The following is a 19,137-nucleotide window of genomic DNA, read 5'->3' as shown; positions in this document are numbered from 1 at the left end:
AAAATATTTAAATAGACAACCTATAGGTGGCAGGATAGCACAAATTACTTAGCCTTCAAGACAGAATGCCACGGACCACAGGATGGAATCGACAATATTGGTTCTTCTCACAGCAAATTGACGATTAGGGGAGTTCTCGTGACACGATTAGGGGAGTTCCGGTGACAAGGATGGGCTGAGTGAACACACAAAAGGTGGCTCTTTTCCAAAGAACCCCAAATTAGGCTCTTACTCAAAATAGCCAGCTAAAAGCAGGAAAAAGGTATCCCCTCACCCTATCAAGAGACAATACTGAGCAACACTAACTCCAGAGGCTGCAAAGAAACAAAAAGCGGCAGAAACCAGGAGAAACAAGTGGTCAAGACTGCGGTGCCATGAGGCGATAAGTGCAGGCCACACCAGAATGACAGGACCGGCAAACCACACGGGGGGTTCCCCCTCACCGGAGGGTGGATGGAGGCAGTTCCTCACTAGAGAACAAAAGGAGTTCAAAGGAGTTCACAGAGGTCCCGGCCACTATGCAGGTAGCCCTGGGCAAGGCAGAGAGAGGACTGGAGGCCCAGGAGAACACCATCAAGGAATTGGAAAAAGCATCAACAGATCAGAGCGACCAGATCGTCGCCGTAGAGATGGAGATAGCAAGGTTGGTGGCAACATAGCAAAGTCTAAAGCGGAAACTAGACGATCAAGAGAACTGGTCATGGCAGCAGAACATAAGGATAGTGGGCCTACTGGAGAGATCCGAAGGCAGGGACCCTACAGACTATGAGCCCCAGATCCGCCAGAAATAGATAAGAGCCCACCGGTTGCTCTGGGTGAAACTCAATGCTGGAGAGCGAGAATCACCAAAATGCTACGGTACCAGGACCAGGTAAGAATCCTGCACTGGGTCAAGCAAACAAAGAACTGCAACTGGGAAGGACATCAAATCGGGATTTGTCAAGACATTGGGGCAGACCTGTCCAAGCGCAAGCCGCAATTCAACAGAGCAAAGGTGACTCTGAACAAGAACATAGTGAAGTTTGAGATGATGTACTCAGCTAAAATTTGTGTCACAATCCAAGGTAGGCAGCAGTTTTTCACGACCCCTGTGGAGGTGGACAAATTTGTCCAAGAGAACAGGCTGGGAAAACAGCAGAAAAGGCAACGGTGAAAAGTTCTCCTAAAGAGACTGAAATGAACTGAAAGTCACTTTACATGGACTGTACTGCCTCGCTCTGAATCCGAGGGCCAAAACATAGGAAGGAATGTGCGAGGGCAGTGGAGCGCAGGAGACGGCGAGGAGGATGAAAAGAGGGGAAACCATGAAACCATATGGCGGGCGATGGGTAGGCTTATTTCCGACCCCAGGAGGGAGGCCACCACACTAACAGGAATGCTAGCATCAGGGGGTAACAGCAATGTGTGGGGGGGGGGCATCTCCCGCAGAGGAGAGCGCACCTAGCAATGGGGGGGTACGCACCATCAGGAGGGTATAGGTATGGGCATAAATGGGAGAGAGGGGGTAAGGAGGGGGAACAATAATAAGATGGAGCGGGGAAGAAGACAAGAGGGAAGCATAATCATAGGAGAAACATGGCGGGGAGGCAGTGCTCTAAAATGGCTACAATAGGCCACGTGGCGACATTGAACAAAATGGTACCGCAAACAGCCACTTTGGAGGGTCCCCAAACAACAGTCGGCAGCCATGTTGGGTGGCCCCTGGACAAAGGGAAACCCCAGAGCGCAGGAGCCCAGTACGGTGACCCTGGCCATTTTGGAAGATCCCCGAACAAAGGGAAAGCTTGGAGTGTAGGGGCGCATCCACAAGGTACGCTTGATTGATTCCTCCCGCGCGGGGAAGGGAGACAAACCGCAACCGCAACCCCCCCCCCAAAAATCATAATAGCCACCTGGAACATCAGGGGACTTAACAGCCCAGTGAAAAGATCCAAAGTCTTCGCCCACCAGAAAAGTATGAGATCCGGAGATCGCCTTCCTCCAAGAGACACACCAGAGGGAGAAGGTCCGACTGCAGGTGAGAAAGGGCTGGGTGGGGCAAATGTACCAAACGCGCTACGGGACAGGAATCAGAGGGGTAGCCACGCTGCTTAATAAGAAGATAGCATTACCGCGACGAGGATGGTTACTGACCCGGGTGGGGAGGGGGTGCGATCGTAATCTCCAACCATGGTCCACACTGGATGGATGTGAGGCTGGAGACTGGGGAATGAATCCAAGGATCCCCAAAAGCGTTCTACACAGAAAGAGAAGCATGAGAGGCATGGCCTTCCCAAACCTGCAAACTGCCACTGGGCGGCCACAGCGGAAAGAGCGGGGGAATGGGTAAGGGAGCCGGAAACAGAATGGGTAAGGATGGAAGAGAGTTCCTCCGGGCTCTTGCCACAGCACACTCCCATCTCCGCCAGCTAAGCACTCTACAAGCCCAGTGGTAATAGCTACGCTCCAATCATGGAACTACGGCTTGACCGAAATGTTCATCATTGCCCCCATCTGCAACAATCACATGTTCACTCCAGCCACAATGGACCCTACCTTTAAGAGGTGTAGACAGGACAGGGGGACATCGACTTCTACAGACGACAACTAGCGATGTTAGAGGAACTGACAGAAAGATTGCAACTGCCCAACGGGATCTAACTACGACATTTACAAATCAAAAACTTCCTCTGCAAGGGAATGACAACATACCCACGGATGCTGAGAGGCTCTGGAGTGAAGTGCTGAACAAGGTAAACTCCACCTCCACATGCGCAATGGTAAGCCAAATGCAGCTCAATTTGGTATGCAAATCATACCTAACCAGAACCCAAACAAGCTGGTTCTTCTCGGAGGTGGAGGACGAATGTGAAGGGTGCCAGTGAGGTCTGTCCAACCACGTGTTCTGAGCATGCCCCAGACTTGCCGGGTTCTGCACAACCTTTGTGGCAATGTCCAAGGCTGTTGGGGTGAGGGTGGAGCCAAGCCCGAGAGTGGCAGCTAGAATTCATGGGGAGGGGGGCCACGCACTAGCTTTTGCCTCCCTAATCACATCCACAGAATCCTGCTCGGCTGGCGATCAGCAGCACCACCCAAAGCTGCAGACTGGCTGCCCGACCTGTTGGAATTTCTCCAACTGGAGAAAGTCACATTTGTCACCCAGGGGTCGGAAGAGGGCATCCACAAGACGTGGATTCCATTCACCAACTTGTTCCAGGACCGTTTGTTGCCTACAGCTAATAGAGCAAGGGGAGAAACAGAGGGGGGAAAGAGAAGAAAGAGCAGAGAGGGAGATGGGGGTAGATAAAAATTCACAAGAAGACCGCAAGATTCAAGGGGCACAAAGGCAAGGGAATAAACCCAAGGGTGTAGCCACCTAAAATGGCCACTTGCAAACAACCATGGGAATTATGGCCAACCCAGGACTCAGACAGATACACAGCCTATGTGTATCTAAAACACAGGTAACCAGACCTGACTGAAATACCTGCTCGTTTACATTTAAATGGCCCATTTTCCCAGGACAATAGAACTCCAATCAAGCAACCGGTACAGCCACAGACTGATCGGTGCCACTCCCTTGCTCAGAAAGCACAACTGCTGGGATCAATGACCGCTAAGGACCCGCCCAGCTACCAAGGCACCGACCCTTTATTGGCCGAAATCCAAGAGTTGTGACCAGAGCCCTGTGAACTATTGGCTCCAAGGTTAAGGACCACCCCAAAGAGCGGAAAATCCCAAGAGGATAAAAGAGATCACAGCCATGTATTCCATCTCTTTTGGATCCGGCCACCCAATTGTAGCAGGAACAGCCAGCTAAGTTCAAGACCAACAATCACTACCTGACGGTTGAGCCCAGCAGAGACAGAGCCACTTTCTTCAAACCAGCCAAGTGAAATCCAGATAAAGGCCTTTTCCATTAGCACAGTGCCGGACGCCCTGGAGTTAAGTATAGGTTATTGTAGCTGATGTAGTTTAACTCGTAGTAGATATTGTGTTTGCATGTTGAGATAACTCTTGTGTATGTAAATAAACCATCTTTTGAACTAACGAACTGGTTGTGTGGTCATTTGATCAATATAAGGGAAACGTTTGCGGTTCATCAAGATAAACAAATAGAGCTACAAGGGCAAAAAGAAAACTAGAGGGCATAATAATAAATGATAAAGCACATGCCAAGGCCAATAACAGGCAATGCAGCAGAGACCGGCTGGCCAAATCTACACAGCAACCAAAGAGACAAAGCAGGTAACTGTAAGTATGTACAGTGGACCTAGTCTGTTCATACTCAGGTGAATTCACAGAATTTAAAGTGCAGACCATTTGGCCCATCAAGTCTGCACCGGCCGTTGGAAAGTGCACCCGACTTAAGCCCACGTCTCCATTCTAGCCCCGATACCTGACCGAACATTTTGGATACTAAGGGACAATTTAGGCAGATGCTGGCTATCTGAAAAATAAACAGAAAATTTTCGCAACTCTGTTTCTTCTTTCAGAAACTCCTCAACCCTGTTGAGTATTATGGGGCTGGTTTAGCTCATTGGGCTAAATCGCTGGCTTTTAAAGCAGACCAAGCAGGTCAGCAGCACGGTTCAATTCCCGTACCAGCCTCCCCGGACAGGCGCCGGAATGTGGCGACTAGGGGCTTTTCACAGTAACTTCATCGAAGCCTACTCGTGACAATCAGTGATTTTCATTTCATTTCCTGTTTACACACAAGGACTCAAGTCGCGGTTTTAAAATGGAAGAGTCACAGGAGCTCCAACAATTGTCGTCAAATGATTTATGCAGAAGCTACTTTTGTAAATATCAAATATTTGCAAAGTGTCTGGTCTACCAGATGTTGTCAAACTCGGGGGCGCAACCCGCGGGCGGATGTCGGGAGGGTCACGGAGCCATCCATCATGGCGTTCCCAATCGCGCAAATCTGCACGCAACAGCCGCCGGCTGTTAATAACGGCGGCTACAAGTGGCTTTCAAAATGGCCACGAACATGTTTTTTAAAAATGAGGCCGCACTGCGCATGCCTGCCAGATCATCGGCGTGCACACGCAAAACTTCGCACATGCACGCCGATGATCAGGCACGCATGTGCAGTGCGGCCGCTTTTAAAAAAAACATTTGCAGCTTTTTGTTTTACAAGTTTGGGGGGGGTTTATTAATTTTATTCATTCAATTTTTATTTTTTCATTTAAAAAAAAATAATTTTACGCAAGTTTGGAGGGGGGATTTATTTGCTAAAATTTTTTGGGGGGGAAATGCAGAACTTTGGACAGATGGAGACTCCATACTTTCTGACAGTGGAAGGCTTCGCCTTCATCCAATAGGTTCCATTGGAGGAGTGTGTACGAGGGCCAAAAGGACCCAAAACCATTTCCTCCATTTTTGTCAGCAGCAAATAAGGTAAGAGAAAATGGTGGGTTGCGCAGTTTGGCCGGCGTGGGACGCAAAGGTCGGCTGGGTTGGGTCCCGAAGGTTGGCCAATTGGTTAAAAAATGGGTCCCCAGAAAGAAAGTTTGAAGACTACTGTGCTATACCATGGCATAAGCAGAAATTGTGCCAGACATGCACTGTTTTCAAATACTTGTGTGAAGCACATAATATTGCTTTCTTCGCTTACCTCTTCCTTCTTTATGTGGGCAATACTCATGAAACACTGAAGCAAACTGTTTTTCACTTCATCGTTATCTTCAGAATTGAAATCAAAATTTTGCAAAGCTTGATGGAAGTGCCAGAGTCGAAGTATATCAGCATTCTGTCACGATAAAGTGGAAATGAAAGCAAAATATATTTATTTGAGTGGTATGCAAGAGCATTAGATGATTAAGAAAATAGACCAAAGAAAAATGACAAGGAAAATAAAGTTATGACAACCATGTAGGGAGGAATGAACAAATGGAGTACATATTTGCAGTTATAGTACATCAGGGATCCTTTGGAATAAGGCACAGCAGCAAGATCACAAGCCATACATGATGGTTTTATCATCTATTCATCCAGGTTTAACACAGCGCACTTTTATCCTTTTCCAGCAAATTTACAAGTGCAACAGTTTTAACATAAATATGGCACATGTAAACATGCTTGTCCTCACTTTACTAAACTCTTCAGTACTTCCAAACAAAAAAAGTCCCTTTTCTCTGTCCCCCGTACGCTTGAAACTGCCTCTGCTCATTTGATTGAATTCTGCCATCTACCTCACGCACCACTTCCACATCCGTCCTAAAGTTCATATCCCCCCCCCCCCCAAAGACACAGAAGTATGCCATTCGGTCCATCGAATCTGCTCCACCATTTAATGAGATCATGACTGATCTGATCCTCTACTCCTCTTTCCCGCCATATCCCAAAAACTCTCGATTCGCTTACTGATTAAAAATCTGTCTGTCTTAGCCTTGAACATACTTGACCCAGTCCTTACAGCTCTCTGCAGTAAAGATTTCCACAGATTCACTTCCCTCCAAGAAGAAATTCCTCCTCATATCTGTCTTAAATGGGCGAGCCCTTACTCTTTGATTATGTCCTCAGGTCCTATGCCCTTCCACAAGATGAAAAATCCTCTTAGCATCTACCTTGTCAAGCCCCCTGAGAATCCTATATGTCTCAATAAGGTCACCTCTCTTTTTCGAAACTCCAATGAGTTCAGGCCCAACCTACTTAACCTCACCTCATAAGAAAATCCGTGCATAACTGGGATCAACCTCGTGAACCTTCTCTGGATTACCTCCAATGCCAGTATATCTTTCCTTAGATAAGTGCGCAAACCTGTTCACAGTATTCCAGTTGCAGTCTAACTTGTGCCTTGTATAGTTTTAGTAAGACTTCCCTACTTTTATACTCTATTTCTTTTGAAATAAAGGTCAACATTCCTAATTACCTGCTGAACTTGCATGCTGGCTTTTTGTGATTTATGCCCGAGGACCCCAAATCCCTCTGTGCTGCAGTTTTCAGCAGACTTTCTCCATTTAAATAACATTCAACTCCTTTATTCTTCCTCCCAAAGTGCATAACTTCATATTTACCTACATTATATTCCATCTGCCAAGTTTTTCACCACTCACCTAACCTGTCTATATGCCTCTGTAGATTCTTTGCGCCACCCTCATTTGCCAACATTCTATTCCATCTGTCAAGTTTTTTGACCATTCACTTAACCTGTCAATATCCGTCTGTAAACTCTGACATCCTTACCACTTGCCTTCCCACCTATTTTGGTGTCCTCCGCAAATCTGGTAATAGTGCATTTGCTTCCCTTGTCCAAATCTTTAATATGTATTGTAAATAATTGTGGCCCAGGCACTGATCCCTATGGCACTCCACTAGTTACAGGTTGCCATCCAGAAAATGCCTCTCTTACCCCAACACTCTGTCTTCTATCAGTTAGGCAAACTTGTATCCATGCTAATATACTACCCCCAACGCCATTGGTTCTTATCTTATAAAGCAGTCTTTTAGCAGTACCTAATCGAACGCTTTTCAGAAATCCAAGAATATTACATCTACTGATTCCCTCGTCTACCCTGCTTGTTAGCACCTCAAAGAATTCAAATAAATTTGGCAGGCATGATTTCCCCTTCGTGAAGTCATGCTGACTCTGTTTCATTATATTATGTACTTCTAAATGCCCTGCTATTACATCCTTTATAATGGACTCTAATATTTTCCCAATGACTGATGCAAAGCTAACTGGCCTATAGTTATCATTTTTTTTGTCTCCCTCCCTTCTTGAATGAGGGTGTTACATTGGCAGTTTTCCAATCCGAGGTGCTTAACTGCCTATTCCTGCTCCTAATTCCTATGTTCCTATGTACCAGTGCATCCATTATCTCTGTAGCTACTTCAATTAATATCCTGGGATGTAACTCATCAGGTCCAGAGGACATATCTGTCTTTAGCCCCATTAGTTTCCCCGAGAACTTTTTCTCCAGTGATAGTTATTGTATTCACTTCTACTGCCACTTCTCCCCCTTGCTATTTAGTATTTTTGGAGTTATTTGCGTGAAGACTGACGCAAGATATTTGGTTATCCCCCCATCATTTTCTCGTTCCCCATTATTATTTTCCACAGGCTCATTCTCTAAGGGACCTAAGTCCACTTTGGCCACTCTCTTTCTTATGTATTTAAAGAAGCTCTTGCTGTCCATTTTTATATTACTTGCTAGTTTACCCTCAGTTTATCTTCTTCCTACATTCTTTTGGTCATCTTTTGTTGTTTTTTAAAACTTTCCCAATCTTCTGGCTTACCGCAAATCTTTGCCACATTGTATGCTTTTTCTTTCAGTTTAATCCTATCCTTAACTTTCTTGTTTTTTTTTAAAAATAGTTTTTATTGAAATTTTTTGAAAAATATATATCAACAAAACAATAATAATAAACACCCCCCCGGCACCCGTAACAACGCATATAACAAACCCCCCCGCCCGCCCCCCTAACAATATGCAAATTAACTTAAACACTATCCCCTAAACCCCCCCCCGGTTGCTGCTGCTGCTGACCTAATACCTTATCGTTGAGCCAGAAAGTAGAGGAAAGGCTGCCACCTCCTAAAGAACCCTTGTACCAACCCCCTCAGGGCAAACTTGACCCTCTCCAACTTAATTAATCCCGCCATGTCATTAATCCAGGTCTCCACACTTGGAGGTCTCGCATCTTTCCACTGCAGCAAGATCCTCCGCCGGGCTACTAGGGACGCAAAGGCCAAGACATCGGCCTCTTTCGCCTCCTGCACTCCCGGCTCCACCCCAACCCCAAATATCGCGAGTCCCCAACCTGGCTTGACCCTGGATCCCACCACCCTCGACGCCGTCCCCGCCACCCCCTTCCAGAACTCCTCCAGTGCCGGGCATGCCCAGAATATATGGGCATGGTTCGCTAGACTCCCCGAACACCTGACGCACCCGTCTTCGCCCCCAAAGAACCTACTCATCCTAGATCCGGACATATGGGCCCAGTGCAGCACCTTGAACTGGATGAGACTAAGCCTCGCACATGAAGAGGGGGAGTTCACCCCCTCCAGAGCGTCCGCCCATGTCCCCTCCTTAATCTGCTCCCCCAGCTCCACTTAGCCTTCAGCTCCTCTACCGACGCCTCCCCCACCTCCTGCATTACCTGATAGATGTCAGACACCTTCCCATCCCCGACCCACACCCCCGAAAGCACCTTATCCCTTACCCCCCGCGGGGGCAGCAAAGGGAACCCCTCCACCTGTCGCCTAGCAAACGCCTTAACCTGAAGGTACCTGAACATATTCCCCGGGTAGAGCTCAAACTTCTCCTCCAGTTCACAAAGGCTCGCGAACCTCCCGTCAATAAACAGGTCTCCCAACTTCCTAATGCCCGCCCTGTGCCATCCCAGGAACCCGCCATCCATGTTCCCTGGGACAAACCGGTGGTTCCCTGCAGCGGTGCCTCCACCGAGCCCCCCACTTCCCCCCGTGTCGCCTCCACTGCCCCCAAATTTTGAGGGTGGCCGCCACCACCGGGCTCGTGGTGTACCTCGTTGGAGGGAACGGCAACAGAGCCGTTACCAGTGCCTTCAAGCTCGTGCCTCCGCAGGACGCCATCTCCATCCTTTTCCATGCTGCCCCCTCTCCCTCCATTACCCACTTGCGTACCATCGAGACATTAGCCGCCCAATAGTACCCAGAGAGGTTGGGCAGAGCCAGCCCCCCTCTATCCCTGCCCCGCTCTAAAAATACCCTCCTTACCCTCGGAGTCCCATGCGCCCAAACAAATCCCAGAATGCTGCTGTTCACCCTCCTAAAAAAGGCCCTCGGAACGAAAATGGGGAGGCACTGAAACAAAAACAAAAACCTCGGGAGCACCGTCATTTTAACGGACTGTACTCTACCTGCCAACGACAGCATGTCCCACCTTTTAAATTCCTCCTCCATCTGCTCCACCAACTTAGTAAAATTGAGCTTGTGCAGAGTCCCCCAGCTCCTAGCCACCTGAACCCCCAGGTACCTAAAACTCCTCACTGCCCTCTTTAGCGGGAGCCTACCAATCCCCTCCTCCTGATCTCCCGGGTGTACGACAAACAGCTCACTCTTGCCCAGGTTCAATTTATATCCCGAGAAACTCCTGAACTCAGCAAGAATCTCCATCACCTCCGGCATTCCCCCCACCGGGTCTGCTACATACAACAGCAAGTCGTCCGCATACAGCGACACTCGGTGCTCCTCCCCACCTCGCGCCAAACCCCTCCACCTCCTCGACTCCCTGAGAGCCATGGCAAGAGGCTCTATTGCCAGCGCAGAAAAGCAAGGGGGACAGGGGGCACCCCAGCCTCGTCCCACAGTGGAGCCTGAAGTACTCGGACCTCCTCCCATTTGTCGCTACACTCGCCATCGGGGCCTCGTACAGCAACCTCACCCGTTTAATAAACCCCACCCCAAACCCGAACCTTTCCAACACCTCCCACAAGTACCCCACTCAACCCTGTCAAAGGCCTTCTCCGCATCCAATGCCACCACAATCTCCGCCTCTCCTTCTGCTGCCGGCATCATTATCACATTTAGCAGCCTTCGCACGTTAGTGCTCAGCTGCCTCCCCTTCACAAAACCCATCTGATCTTCATGTATCACCCCCGGCACACAGTCCTCTATTCTAGTGGCCAAGATCTTCGCCAGCAACATGGCGTCTACATTCAGCAGTGAAATCGGCCTGTATTAACCGCACTGCAAGGGGTCCTTATCACGCCTCAGGATCAGGGAGATTAGTGCCCGAGACATCGTCGTGGGCAGAACACCCCCCACCAATGCCTCGTTAAAGGTCCTGACCAACAGGGGGCCCAGCAGGTCCGCATATTTCTTATAAAATTCAACCAGTAACCCATCCGGTCCCTGCGCCTTCCCCGACTGCATGTGGCCAATCCCACTAACCAGCTCCTCCAACTCGATCGGCGCCCCCAGGCCCTCCACCTGCTCCTCCTGCACCCTTGGAAATCGGAGCCTGTCCAAAAAATTCTCCATTCCCCCTCCCACCGTCGGTGGCTCCGACCGGTACAGTTCCCTATAGAAGTTCCTAAAGACTTCATTGACCTCTGCCCCCTGCCGCACCACATTCCCATCTCTATCCTTCACTCCACCAATCTCTCTAGCCGCGTCCCGCTTACGCAGCTGGTGCGCCAGCATCCTGCTCGCCTTCTCTCCATACTCCTAGACCGCTCCCTGTGCCTTCCTCCACAGTGTCTCCGCCTTTCTGGTGGTCAATAAATCAAACTTGGCCTGCAAGCTACGCCGTTCCCCCAGCAATCCCTCCTCCGGGGCCTCCGCGTACCTCCTATCCACACTCAACAGCTCCTCCACCAGTCTCTCCCTCCTATCCCCCCTCTCCCTATGGGCTCGGATGGAGATTAGCTCCCCCCTAATCACGGCCTTCAGAGCCTCCCATACCATCCCAACCTGAACCTCCCCAGTATCATTGACCTCGAGTTACCTCTCGATACACCCCCGAACCCTCCTACACACCTCATCAGCCAACAACCCCACGTCCAGACGCAAAAGCGGGCGCTGGTCCCGCGCCTCCCCCATCTCCAGATCCATCCAATGCGGAGCATGGTCCGAAATCGCGATAGCCGAATATTCGGGCTCCTCCACCCTCGGGACCAGTCCCCTGCTCAAAACAAAGAAATCAATGTGGGAATAAACCCTGTGCACATGGGAGAAAAAGGAATACTCCCGAGTCCTCGGCCTCCCGAACCTCCAGGGATCCACTCCTCCCATCTTGTCCATAAACCCCCTCAATACCTTGGCCGCCGCTGGCCTCCTGCCTGTCCTTGAACTAGAACGATCCAGTAGGGGATCCAGCACCGTATTGAAGTCCCCCCCGATGATCAAGCCCCCCACCTCCAGGCCAGGAATGCGGCCCAACATACGCCTCATGAAACCAGCATCATCCCAATTTGGGGTGTACACATTAACCAACACCACCCTCTCCGCCTGCAGCCTACCGCTCACCATCACATATCTGCCGCCACTATCAGCCACAACCTCAGACGCCTCAAACGCCACCCTCTTTCCCACCTGGATCGCCACCCCCGATTCTTCAAGTCGAGCCCAGAATGGAAAACCTGCCCCACCCACCCCTTTCCTCAGACTGACCTGGTCCGCCACCTTCAGGTGGGTCTCCTGGAGCATGGCCACATCCGCCTTCAGCCCCTTCAGATGCGAAAACACCCGGGCCCGCTTAACCGGCTCATTCAACCCCCTCACGTTCCACGTAATCAGCCGGATCAGGGGGCACCCCGCCCTCCTCCCCCGTCGACTAGCCATAACCCATCGACTGCTCGCCCCTGGCCATCACCCATTCGGCCCGTTTCCCACGGCGATAGAACCTCACCTCGACCCCCCGAACTCCTCCCTGGCCAATCCAGCAGCAACCCGGTATCCCCCCCAGGCTAGGACCCCTCCTAGCCGCGACTCTCCCTCCACTGTACTCACGTGAGCCAGTTGACTTCTGCTGACCCCGGCAGCTCCCGCCCTAACTCCGACCCCTCCCGATATGAGGTCCCCCCTCCTCCCCTGCATCAGCTCCTGGGCACCGCTTCAGCGCGGGAAACCCGGTCTAATAACCACGCCCCTCGCCACCAGCTCCACCCCCTCGTCCCGCAGCGCGGGAAACCAGAGAAAGCCCGCGCTTTCACACTGCCCCACCCCACCAACGCAGCTCCCAAACCGCAGTCCCAACCCAATCACCAACTCCATACAAACAAAGACACAGATCAACCACAAACCCCAGTACCCCCCTTAGAACACGAAACCATAACCCACATCGTCCGAAAGCGAGAGAAAAAACAAAAACAAACAGAATAACCCGCTACAGCATAAACAATGATACATGAATAGAAATGAAAAACTCCCACAGCCCCCAATCTCTAGTTCGAGTCCAGCTGTTCAGCCTGCACAAAGGCCCACGCTTCCTCCGGGGACTCAAAGTAGTGATGCCGGTCCTTGTAGGTGACCCACAGGCGCGCAGGCGGCAACATGCCAAACTTCACCTGCTTTCAATGGAGCACCGCCTTCGTCCGGTTAGACCCGGCTCTCCGCTTGGCCACCTCCGCACTCAGTCCTGGTAGATACGCACTACCGAATTCTCCCACTTACTACTCCTCACCTTCTTGGCCCATCGGAGAACACACTCCCGGTCACTGAACCGATGGAACCGCTCCAGCACCGCCCGCAGGGGTTCATTCGCCTTAGGCCGCCTGGCCAGCACTCTATGGGCACCCTCCAGTTCCAGGGGCAGATGGAAGGATCCTGCCCCCACCAGCGAGTTCAACATCACAGCCACATAGGCCGGCAGGTCTGACCCCTCCAGCCCCTCCTCGAGGCCCAGGATCCGCAGGTTCTTCCTCCGTGACCGAAGCTCCATCTCCTCAAACCGATCTTGCCACTTTTTATGAAGTGCCTCGTGCATCTCCACCTTTCCCACGAGGGCCGAAACCTCCTCCTCACGCTCAGAGGCCTGCTGCTGCAACTCAAGTATCGCTGCATCCTGGGTTGTCTGGGTCTCCAGCAGCGTACTCATCGTCACCTTCAGGGATTCCAACAACTCCCCTTTCAGCTCCGTGAAATAGCACAGAAGGGCCGCCTGCTGCTCCTCAGCCCACTGCCTCCACTCCGCAGGGGCTCCACCGGCCGCCATTTTGTCCACCTTCCCCCGTTTTTCCAGGGGAGCTGCTGCCGTTTTTCTCCTCGCCCCACTTAGAGTCCGAACCATAAATCCCGGGGGGTTTTGCTCCAGACCCCTTATCCACCGGGAATCGTCAAATCAACGCCGTTTGGGGCCCTTAAAAGAGCCCACAAGTCCTTTTAAAGCGGGAGCTGCCGAACGTGCGGCTTAGCTCCGCATAGCCACAACCAGAAGTTAACTTTCTTGGTTAACCATGGTTGACTTATCCCCTTCTGAGAAACCTTGTAGTTTTCACCCTTATTTTAAACAAAGAACAAAGAAAATTACAGCACAGGAACAGGCCCTTCGGCCCTCCCAGCCCGCGCCGATCCAGATCCTTTATCTAAACCTGTTGCCTATTTACCAAGGTCTACTTCTCTCTGTTCCCCACCCGTTCATATATCTGTCCAGATGCATCATACATGCTGCTATTGTACCTGCCTCTATCACCTCCACTGGCAAAGCATTCCAGGCACCCACCATCCTCTGCGTAAAAAACTATCCACGCACATCTCCCTTAAACTTTTTACCTCCCACCTTGAAATCATGACCCCATGTAACTGACATCCCCACTCTGGGAAAAAGCTTGTTGCTCTCCACCCTGTCCATACCTCTCATAATTTTGTAGATCTCAAATCAGGTCTCCCCTCAACCTCCGTCTTTCCAACGAAAACAATCCTAATCTACTCAACCTTTTTTCATAGCTAGCACCCTCCATAGCAGGTAACATCCTGGTGAACCTCCTCTGCACCCTCTCTAAAGCATCCACATCCTTCTGGTAATGTGGCGACCAGAACTGCATGCAGTATTCCAAATGTGGCCTAACCAAAGTCCGATACAACTGTAACATGACCTGCCGACTCTTGTACTCAATATCCCGTCCGATGAAGGCAAGCATGCTGTATGCTTTCCTGACCATTATCAACCTGCGTTGCCACCTTCAGGGTACAATGGACCTGAACTCCCAGATCTCTCTGTACATCATTTTTCCCCAGGACTCTTCCATTGACCGTATAGTCCGCTCTTGAATTAGATCTTCTCCAATCCATCTATATTTTGCTGTATTCTCTGACAGTCCGCCTCGGTATCTGCAACTCCACCAATCTTAGTATCATCTGCAACTTGCTCATCAGACCACTTATACCTTCGTCTAGATCATTTATGTATATCACAAACAACAGTGGTCCGAGCACGGATCCCTGTGGAACACCACTAGTCACCTTTCTCCATTTTGAGACACTCCCTTCCACCACTACTCTGTCTCCTGTTGCCCAGCCAGTTCTTTATCCATCTAGCTAGTACACCCTGAACCCCAGACGACTTCACTTTTTCCATCAACCTGCCATGGGAAACTTTATCAAATGCTTTACTGAAGTCCATGTATATGACATCTACAGCCCTTCCCTCATCAATTAACTTTGTCACTTCCTCAAAGAATTCTATTTGGTTTGTAAGACATGACCTTCCCTGCACAAAACCATGCTGCCTTTCACTGATAAGTCTATTTTCTTCCAAATATGAATAGATCCTATCCTTCAGTATCTTCTCCAACAGTTTGCCTACCACTGACGTCAAGCTCACAGGTCTATAATTCCCTGGATTATCCCTGCTACCCTTCTTAAACAAAGGGACAACATTAGCAATTCTCCAGTCCTCCGCGACCTCACCCGTGCTCAAGGATGCTGCAAAGATATCTGTGAAGGCCCCAGCTATTTCGTCCCTCGCTTTCCTCAGTAACCTGGGATAGATCCCATCCAGTCCTAGGGACTTGTCCACCTTAATGCCTTTTAGAATACCGAAAACCTTCCCCTTCCTTATGCCGACATGACCTAGAGCATTTAAACATCCATCCCTAGCCTCAACATCCATCATGTCCCTCTCCTTGGTGAATACCGATGCAAAGTACTCATTAAGAAGCTCACTCATTTCCTCTGACTCCACGCAAAAATTCCCTCTTTTGTCTTTGAGTGGGCCAATCCTTTCTCTAGTTACCCTCTTGCTCCTTATATACGAATAAAAGGCTTTGGGATTTTCCTTAACCCTCTTAGCTAAAGGTATTTCATGACCCCTTTTAGCCCTCTTTATTGCGCGTTTGAGATTTGTCTTACTTTCCCGATATTCCTCCAAAGCTTCCATCAGTTTGGAGTCGCCTCGATCTTACACATGCTTCCTTTTTCATCTTAGCTAGTCTCACAATTCCATCCGTCATCCATGGTTCCCTAATCTTGCAATTTCTATGTCTGATTTTCACAGCAACATGTCTGTCCTGCACTCTAATCAACCTTTTCTTAAAAGACTCCCACATTTCAAATGTGGATTTACCTTTAAACAGCTGCTCCCAATCCACATTCCCGAGCTCCTGCCGAATTTTGTTATAGTTGGCCTTTCCCCAATTTAGCACTCTTCCTTTAGGACCACTCTCGTCTTTGTCCATGAGTATTCTAAAACTTACGGAATTGTGATCGCTATTCCCAAAGTAATCACAGACTGAAACTTCAACCACCTGGCCGGGATCATTCCCCAATACCAGGCCCAGTATGGCTCCTTCCCGAGTTGGACTATTTCCATACTGCTCTAAAAAACTCTCCTGGATGCTCCTTACAAATTCTGCTCCATCTACGCCTCCAACACTACATGAGTCCCATTCAATGTTGGAGAAGTTAAAATCTCCCATCACAACCACCCTATTGCCCCTACATTGTTCTATAATCTGTCTACATATTTGTACCTCCACTTCACACTCGCTTTTGGGAGGCTATAGTAAAGTCCCAACAATGTTACTGCACTCTTCCTATTTCTTAGCTCTACGGTTCCTACTCGGTCTGGTTTTTAATAAAATTGCAACGGTGCAGCAGTGTCTTTCAATATCCACAGCAAAAGGCCTTCTTTCTGCTGACTTGTCAGTTTCAGTCGGAATTACAATTTAATTAAACAGCACCTGACTTTGCAGCATTTTGTTTTTAATTCTACATGCTCGCCGCTTTTTTTGAACTTCCCAGTTACCTTTCTGTTAAGTTAATTATTTAAATTCCATGGGGACTCGCTGTTACTTTGACTCACCCTTCCAACAAATGCTTCTATAAAGTAAAACAGGGCAGAGAAGTGAAGAGAAAGCAGCCTAAAACTGAAAAACAGATAATATAAAAAACAGAAAAAGAGTGTCAGGAATAAAAGTACAAAGGGCATCGGGGAAAAGGAAATCGTTTGAAGGGCAAAAGCAAAAAAAAAGAGCAGAAAGTCTGTCAGAACCAGGCAGAGGGATATACAATTATGATGTATATTTTGCTCTGGATTAATGTCACAGATAAAACATAGAACATAGAACGATACAGCGCAGTACAGGCCCTTCGACCCTCGATGTTGCACCGACATGGAAAAAATCTAAAGGCCATCTAACCTACACTATGCCCTTATCATCCATATGCTTATCCAATAAACTTTTAAATGCCCCCAAAAAACAAATGTTAATTTTTCTTAAAAATCAATGAACATCACTATACCGAAAACTTGCCCAACAGGGTTTTCTCCAACAACATGATAAAGGCAGTTTTCCCCAATTCTTCTTTGCCTTCTAATCCTTTGTCCCACCAGGCCACAAACAAATGTTGGATTGTAATTTTCAAATCTCCTTGAAAGGTAGGCAATGCTGGCAAAATGCCTAGAAAGAATCCGAAAAGAAAATAGACAAAATAATTTCAGCTCAATTGGGGAAAGGTTGGGACGAGGGACACTCTTGATGGATTGTAAAAGGTACAAACAAATAATCAATGAATTCTACTATACTTTATAAGTCCTTTCTGCAAGTTTATTACAATATTGCATGTAAAAGTATTCAATCATTCTTTATTTATTGCAGGACAGTGCTACTTTCTTGGTCATGTGAATTATTGTTACAATCACAGCTGATGTTACTACTGGACCAGTCGGATCCCAGGACGGAACCTGGTTTGATAGATCCTAACCTTTTTTTATAGATATATGGATGAATAGTCACAGGACTGCTGGTGAACTTTTTAACAAAAGAATAAGACGTGTATTAAACAAGAAAAGATCGACGTAGTGCACGACTCCTTCACCTCAGCTGGACCTTTACAGACAAATACAAATTTGTAAGGATGACACAAGTTACAAAGTTTACATTATACTCCAATATTCTCAGTAAGTACACAGTTCAAGTATACCTATAGGCAAAATGTAGTCAGAAAAACCACACTCTGAAACCAAATAACAGATGCCATCCAATACAACATCTTTCTCATCAATTCTCCCCCACCCTCAATGCTCATCACACTATGAACCAACAGCTGTCCCTGGAATACAGCACGGTAGCATAGTGGTTCGCACAATTGCTTCACAGCTCCAGGGTTCCAGGTTCGATTCCCGGCTTGGGTCACTGTCTGTGCGGAGTCTGCATGTTCCCACCCGTGTCTGCGTGGGTTTCCTCCGGGTGCTCCGGTTTCCTCCCACAGTCCAAAGGTGTGCAGGTTAGGTGGATTGGCCATGCTAAAATTGCCCTCAGTGTCCAAAATTGCCCTTAGTGTTGGGTGGGGTTACTGGGTTATGGGGATAGGGTGGCGATGTGGGCTTAGATAGGGTGCTCTTTCCAAGAGCCGGTGCAGACTCGATGGGCCGAATGGCCTCCTTCTGCACTGTAATGTCTATGATTCTATGATAAACTCTGCTCTCGAAGAAAACATTGTGGAATAGTCTCCCTCTCAATGCTTTAGTCGAGGATCCTCCTCCAGGATTTGCAACTCTCCTTTCATATTCCTATGCACTGGATCTCCATGTGCATTCAAACTTCCAAGCGACATCTCAGTACCCACGGCAACAGAACACCAATGCTTCACAGGCTAGAAGGTCTCAACAACGTTTCGATTATCTGGATGCCTGGCTTCTTGCTGTCAAACATCTACAGGTATGCACGTTGCAGACCTGCCTTTAACTGGGAGCTTCGCTCTCTGCTCTTGACTTCACTGAACAAAACCCTTTTTCCACATTTCTGTTCTTTGTTCCTTTAACTTCCTGTAACTTAGGGCAGCATGGTGGCCTAGTGGTTAGCACAACCGCCTCACGGCGCTGAGGTCCCAGGTTCGATCCCGGCTCTGGGTCACTGTCCGTGTGGAGTTTGCACATTCTCCCCGTGTCTGCGTGGGTTTCGTCCCCACAACCCAAAAATGTGCAGAGTAGGTGGATTGGCCACGCTAAATTGCCCCTTAATTGGAAAAAATAATTGGGTAATCTAAATTTTTTTTTAAAAACTTCCTGTAACTTTTCTGTCCCATTACCTGGTTTCTGTTCTTTAGCTTCTGGTATTTGCTTTCTGTCCTTCTGTATTTTCCAGTCTGTACTGGCAGTGCCTGTGGTATGCTCCTTGTAATAATAATAATCTTTATTACTGTCACAAGTAGGCTTCCATTAACATTGCAACGGTTACTGTGAAAATCCCCTAGTCGCCACACTCTGGCGTCTGTTCGGGTACACT

At 48.7% G+C, this 19,137-nt stretch overlaps 1 protein-coding gene across 7 annotated transcripts in view; it reads right to left on the bottom strand.

Annotated features, from left to right (window-relative positions):
- Positions 1-19,137, bottom strand: part of ncapg2 (non-SMC condensin II complex, subunit G2) — a 147,981-nt gene that overhangs the window by 105,257 nt on the left and 23,587 nt on the right. For all 7 annotated transcript variants that reach the window (XM_038798367.1, XM_038798366.1, XM_038798370.1 and 4 more), the window contains 2 exons: positions 17,153-17,310; positions 5,600-5,734 (listed from right to left, as the gene is read on the bottom strand). In XM_038798367.1, coding sequence (XP_038654295.1) covers positions 5,600-5,734; positions 17,153-17,310 — 293 coding nt within the window. The remainder of the gene's footprint in view (positions 1-5,599; positions 5,735-17,152; positions 17,311-19,137) is intronic.

Source organism: Scyliorhinus canicula, chromosome 5 (genome assembly GCF_902713615.1).
Source record: "Scyliorhinus canicula chromosome 5, sScyCan1.1, whole genome shotgun sequence".
NCBI lineage: Eukaryota > Metazoa > Chordata > Chondrichthyes > Carcharhiniformes > Scyliorhinidae > Scyliorhinus > Scyliorhinus canicula.
This window is presented reverse-complemented; position numbering and strand designations above follow the sequence as displayed.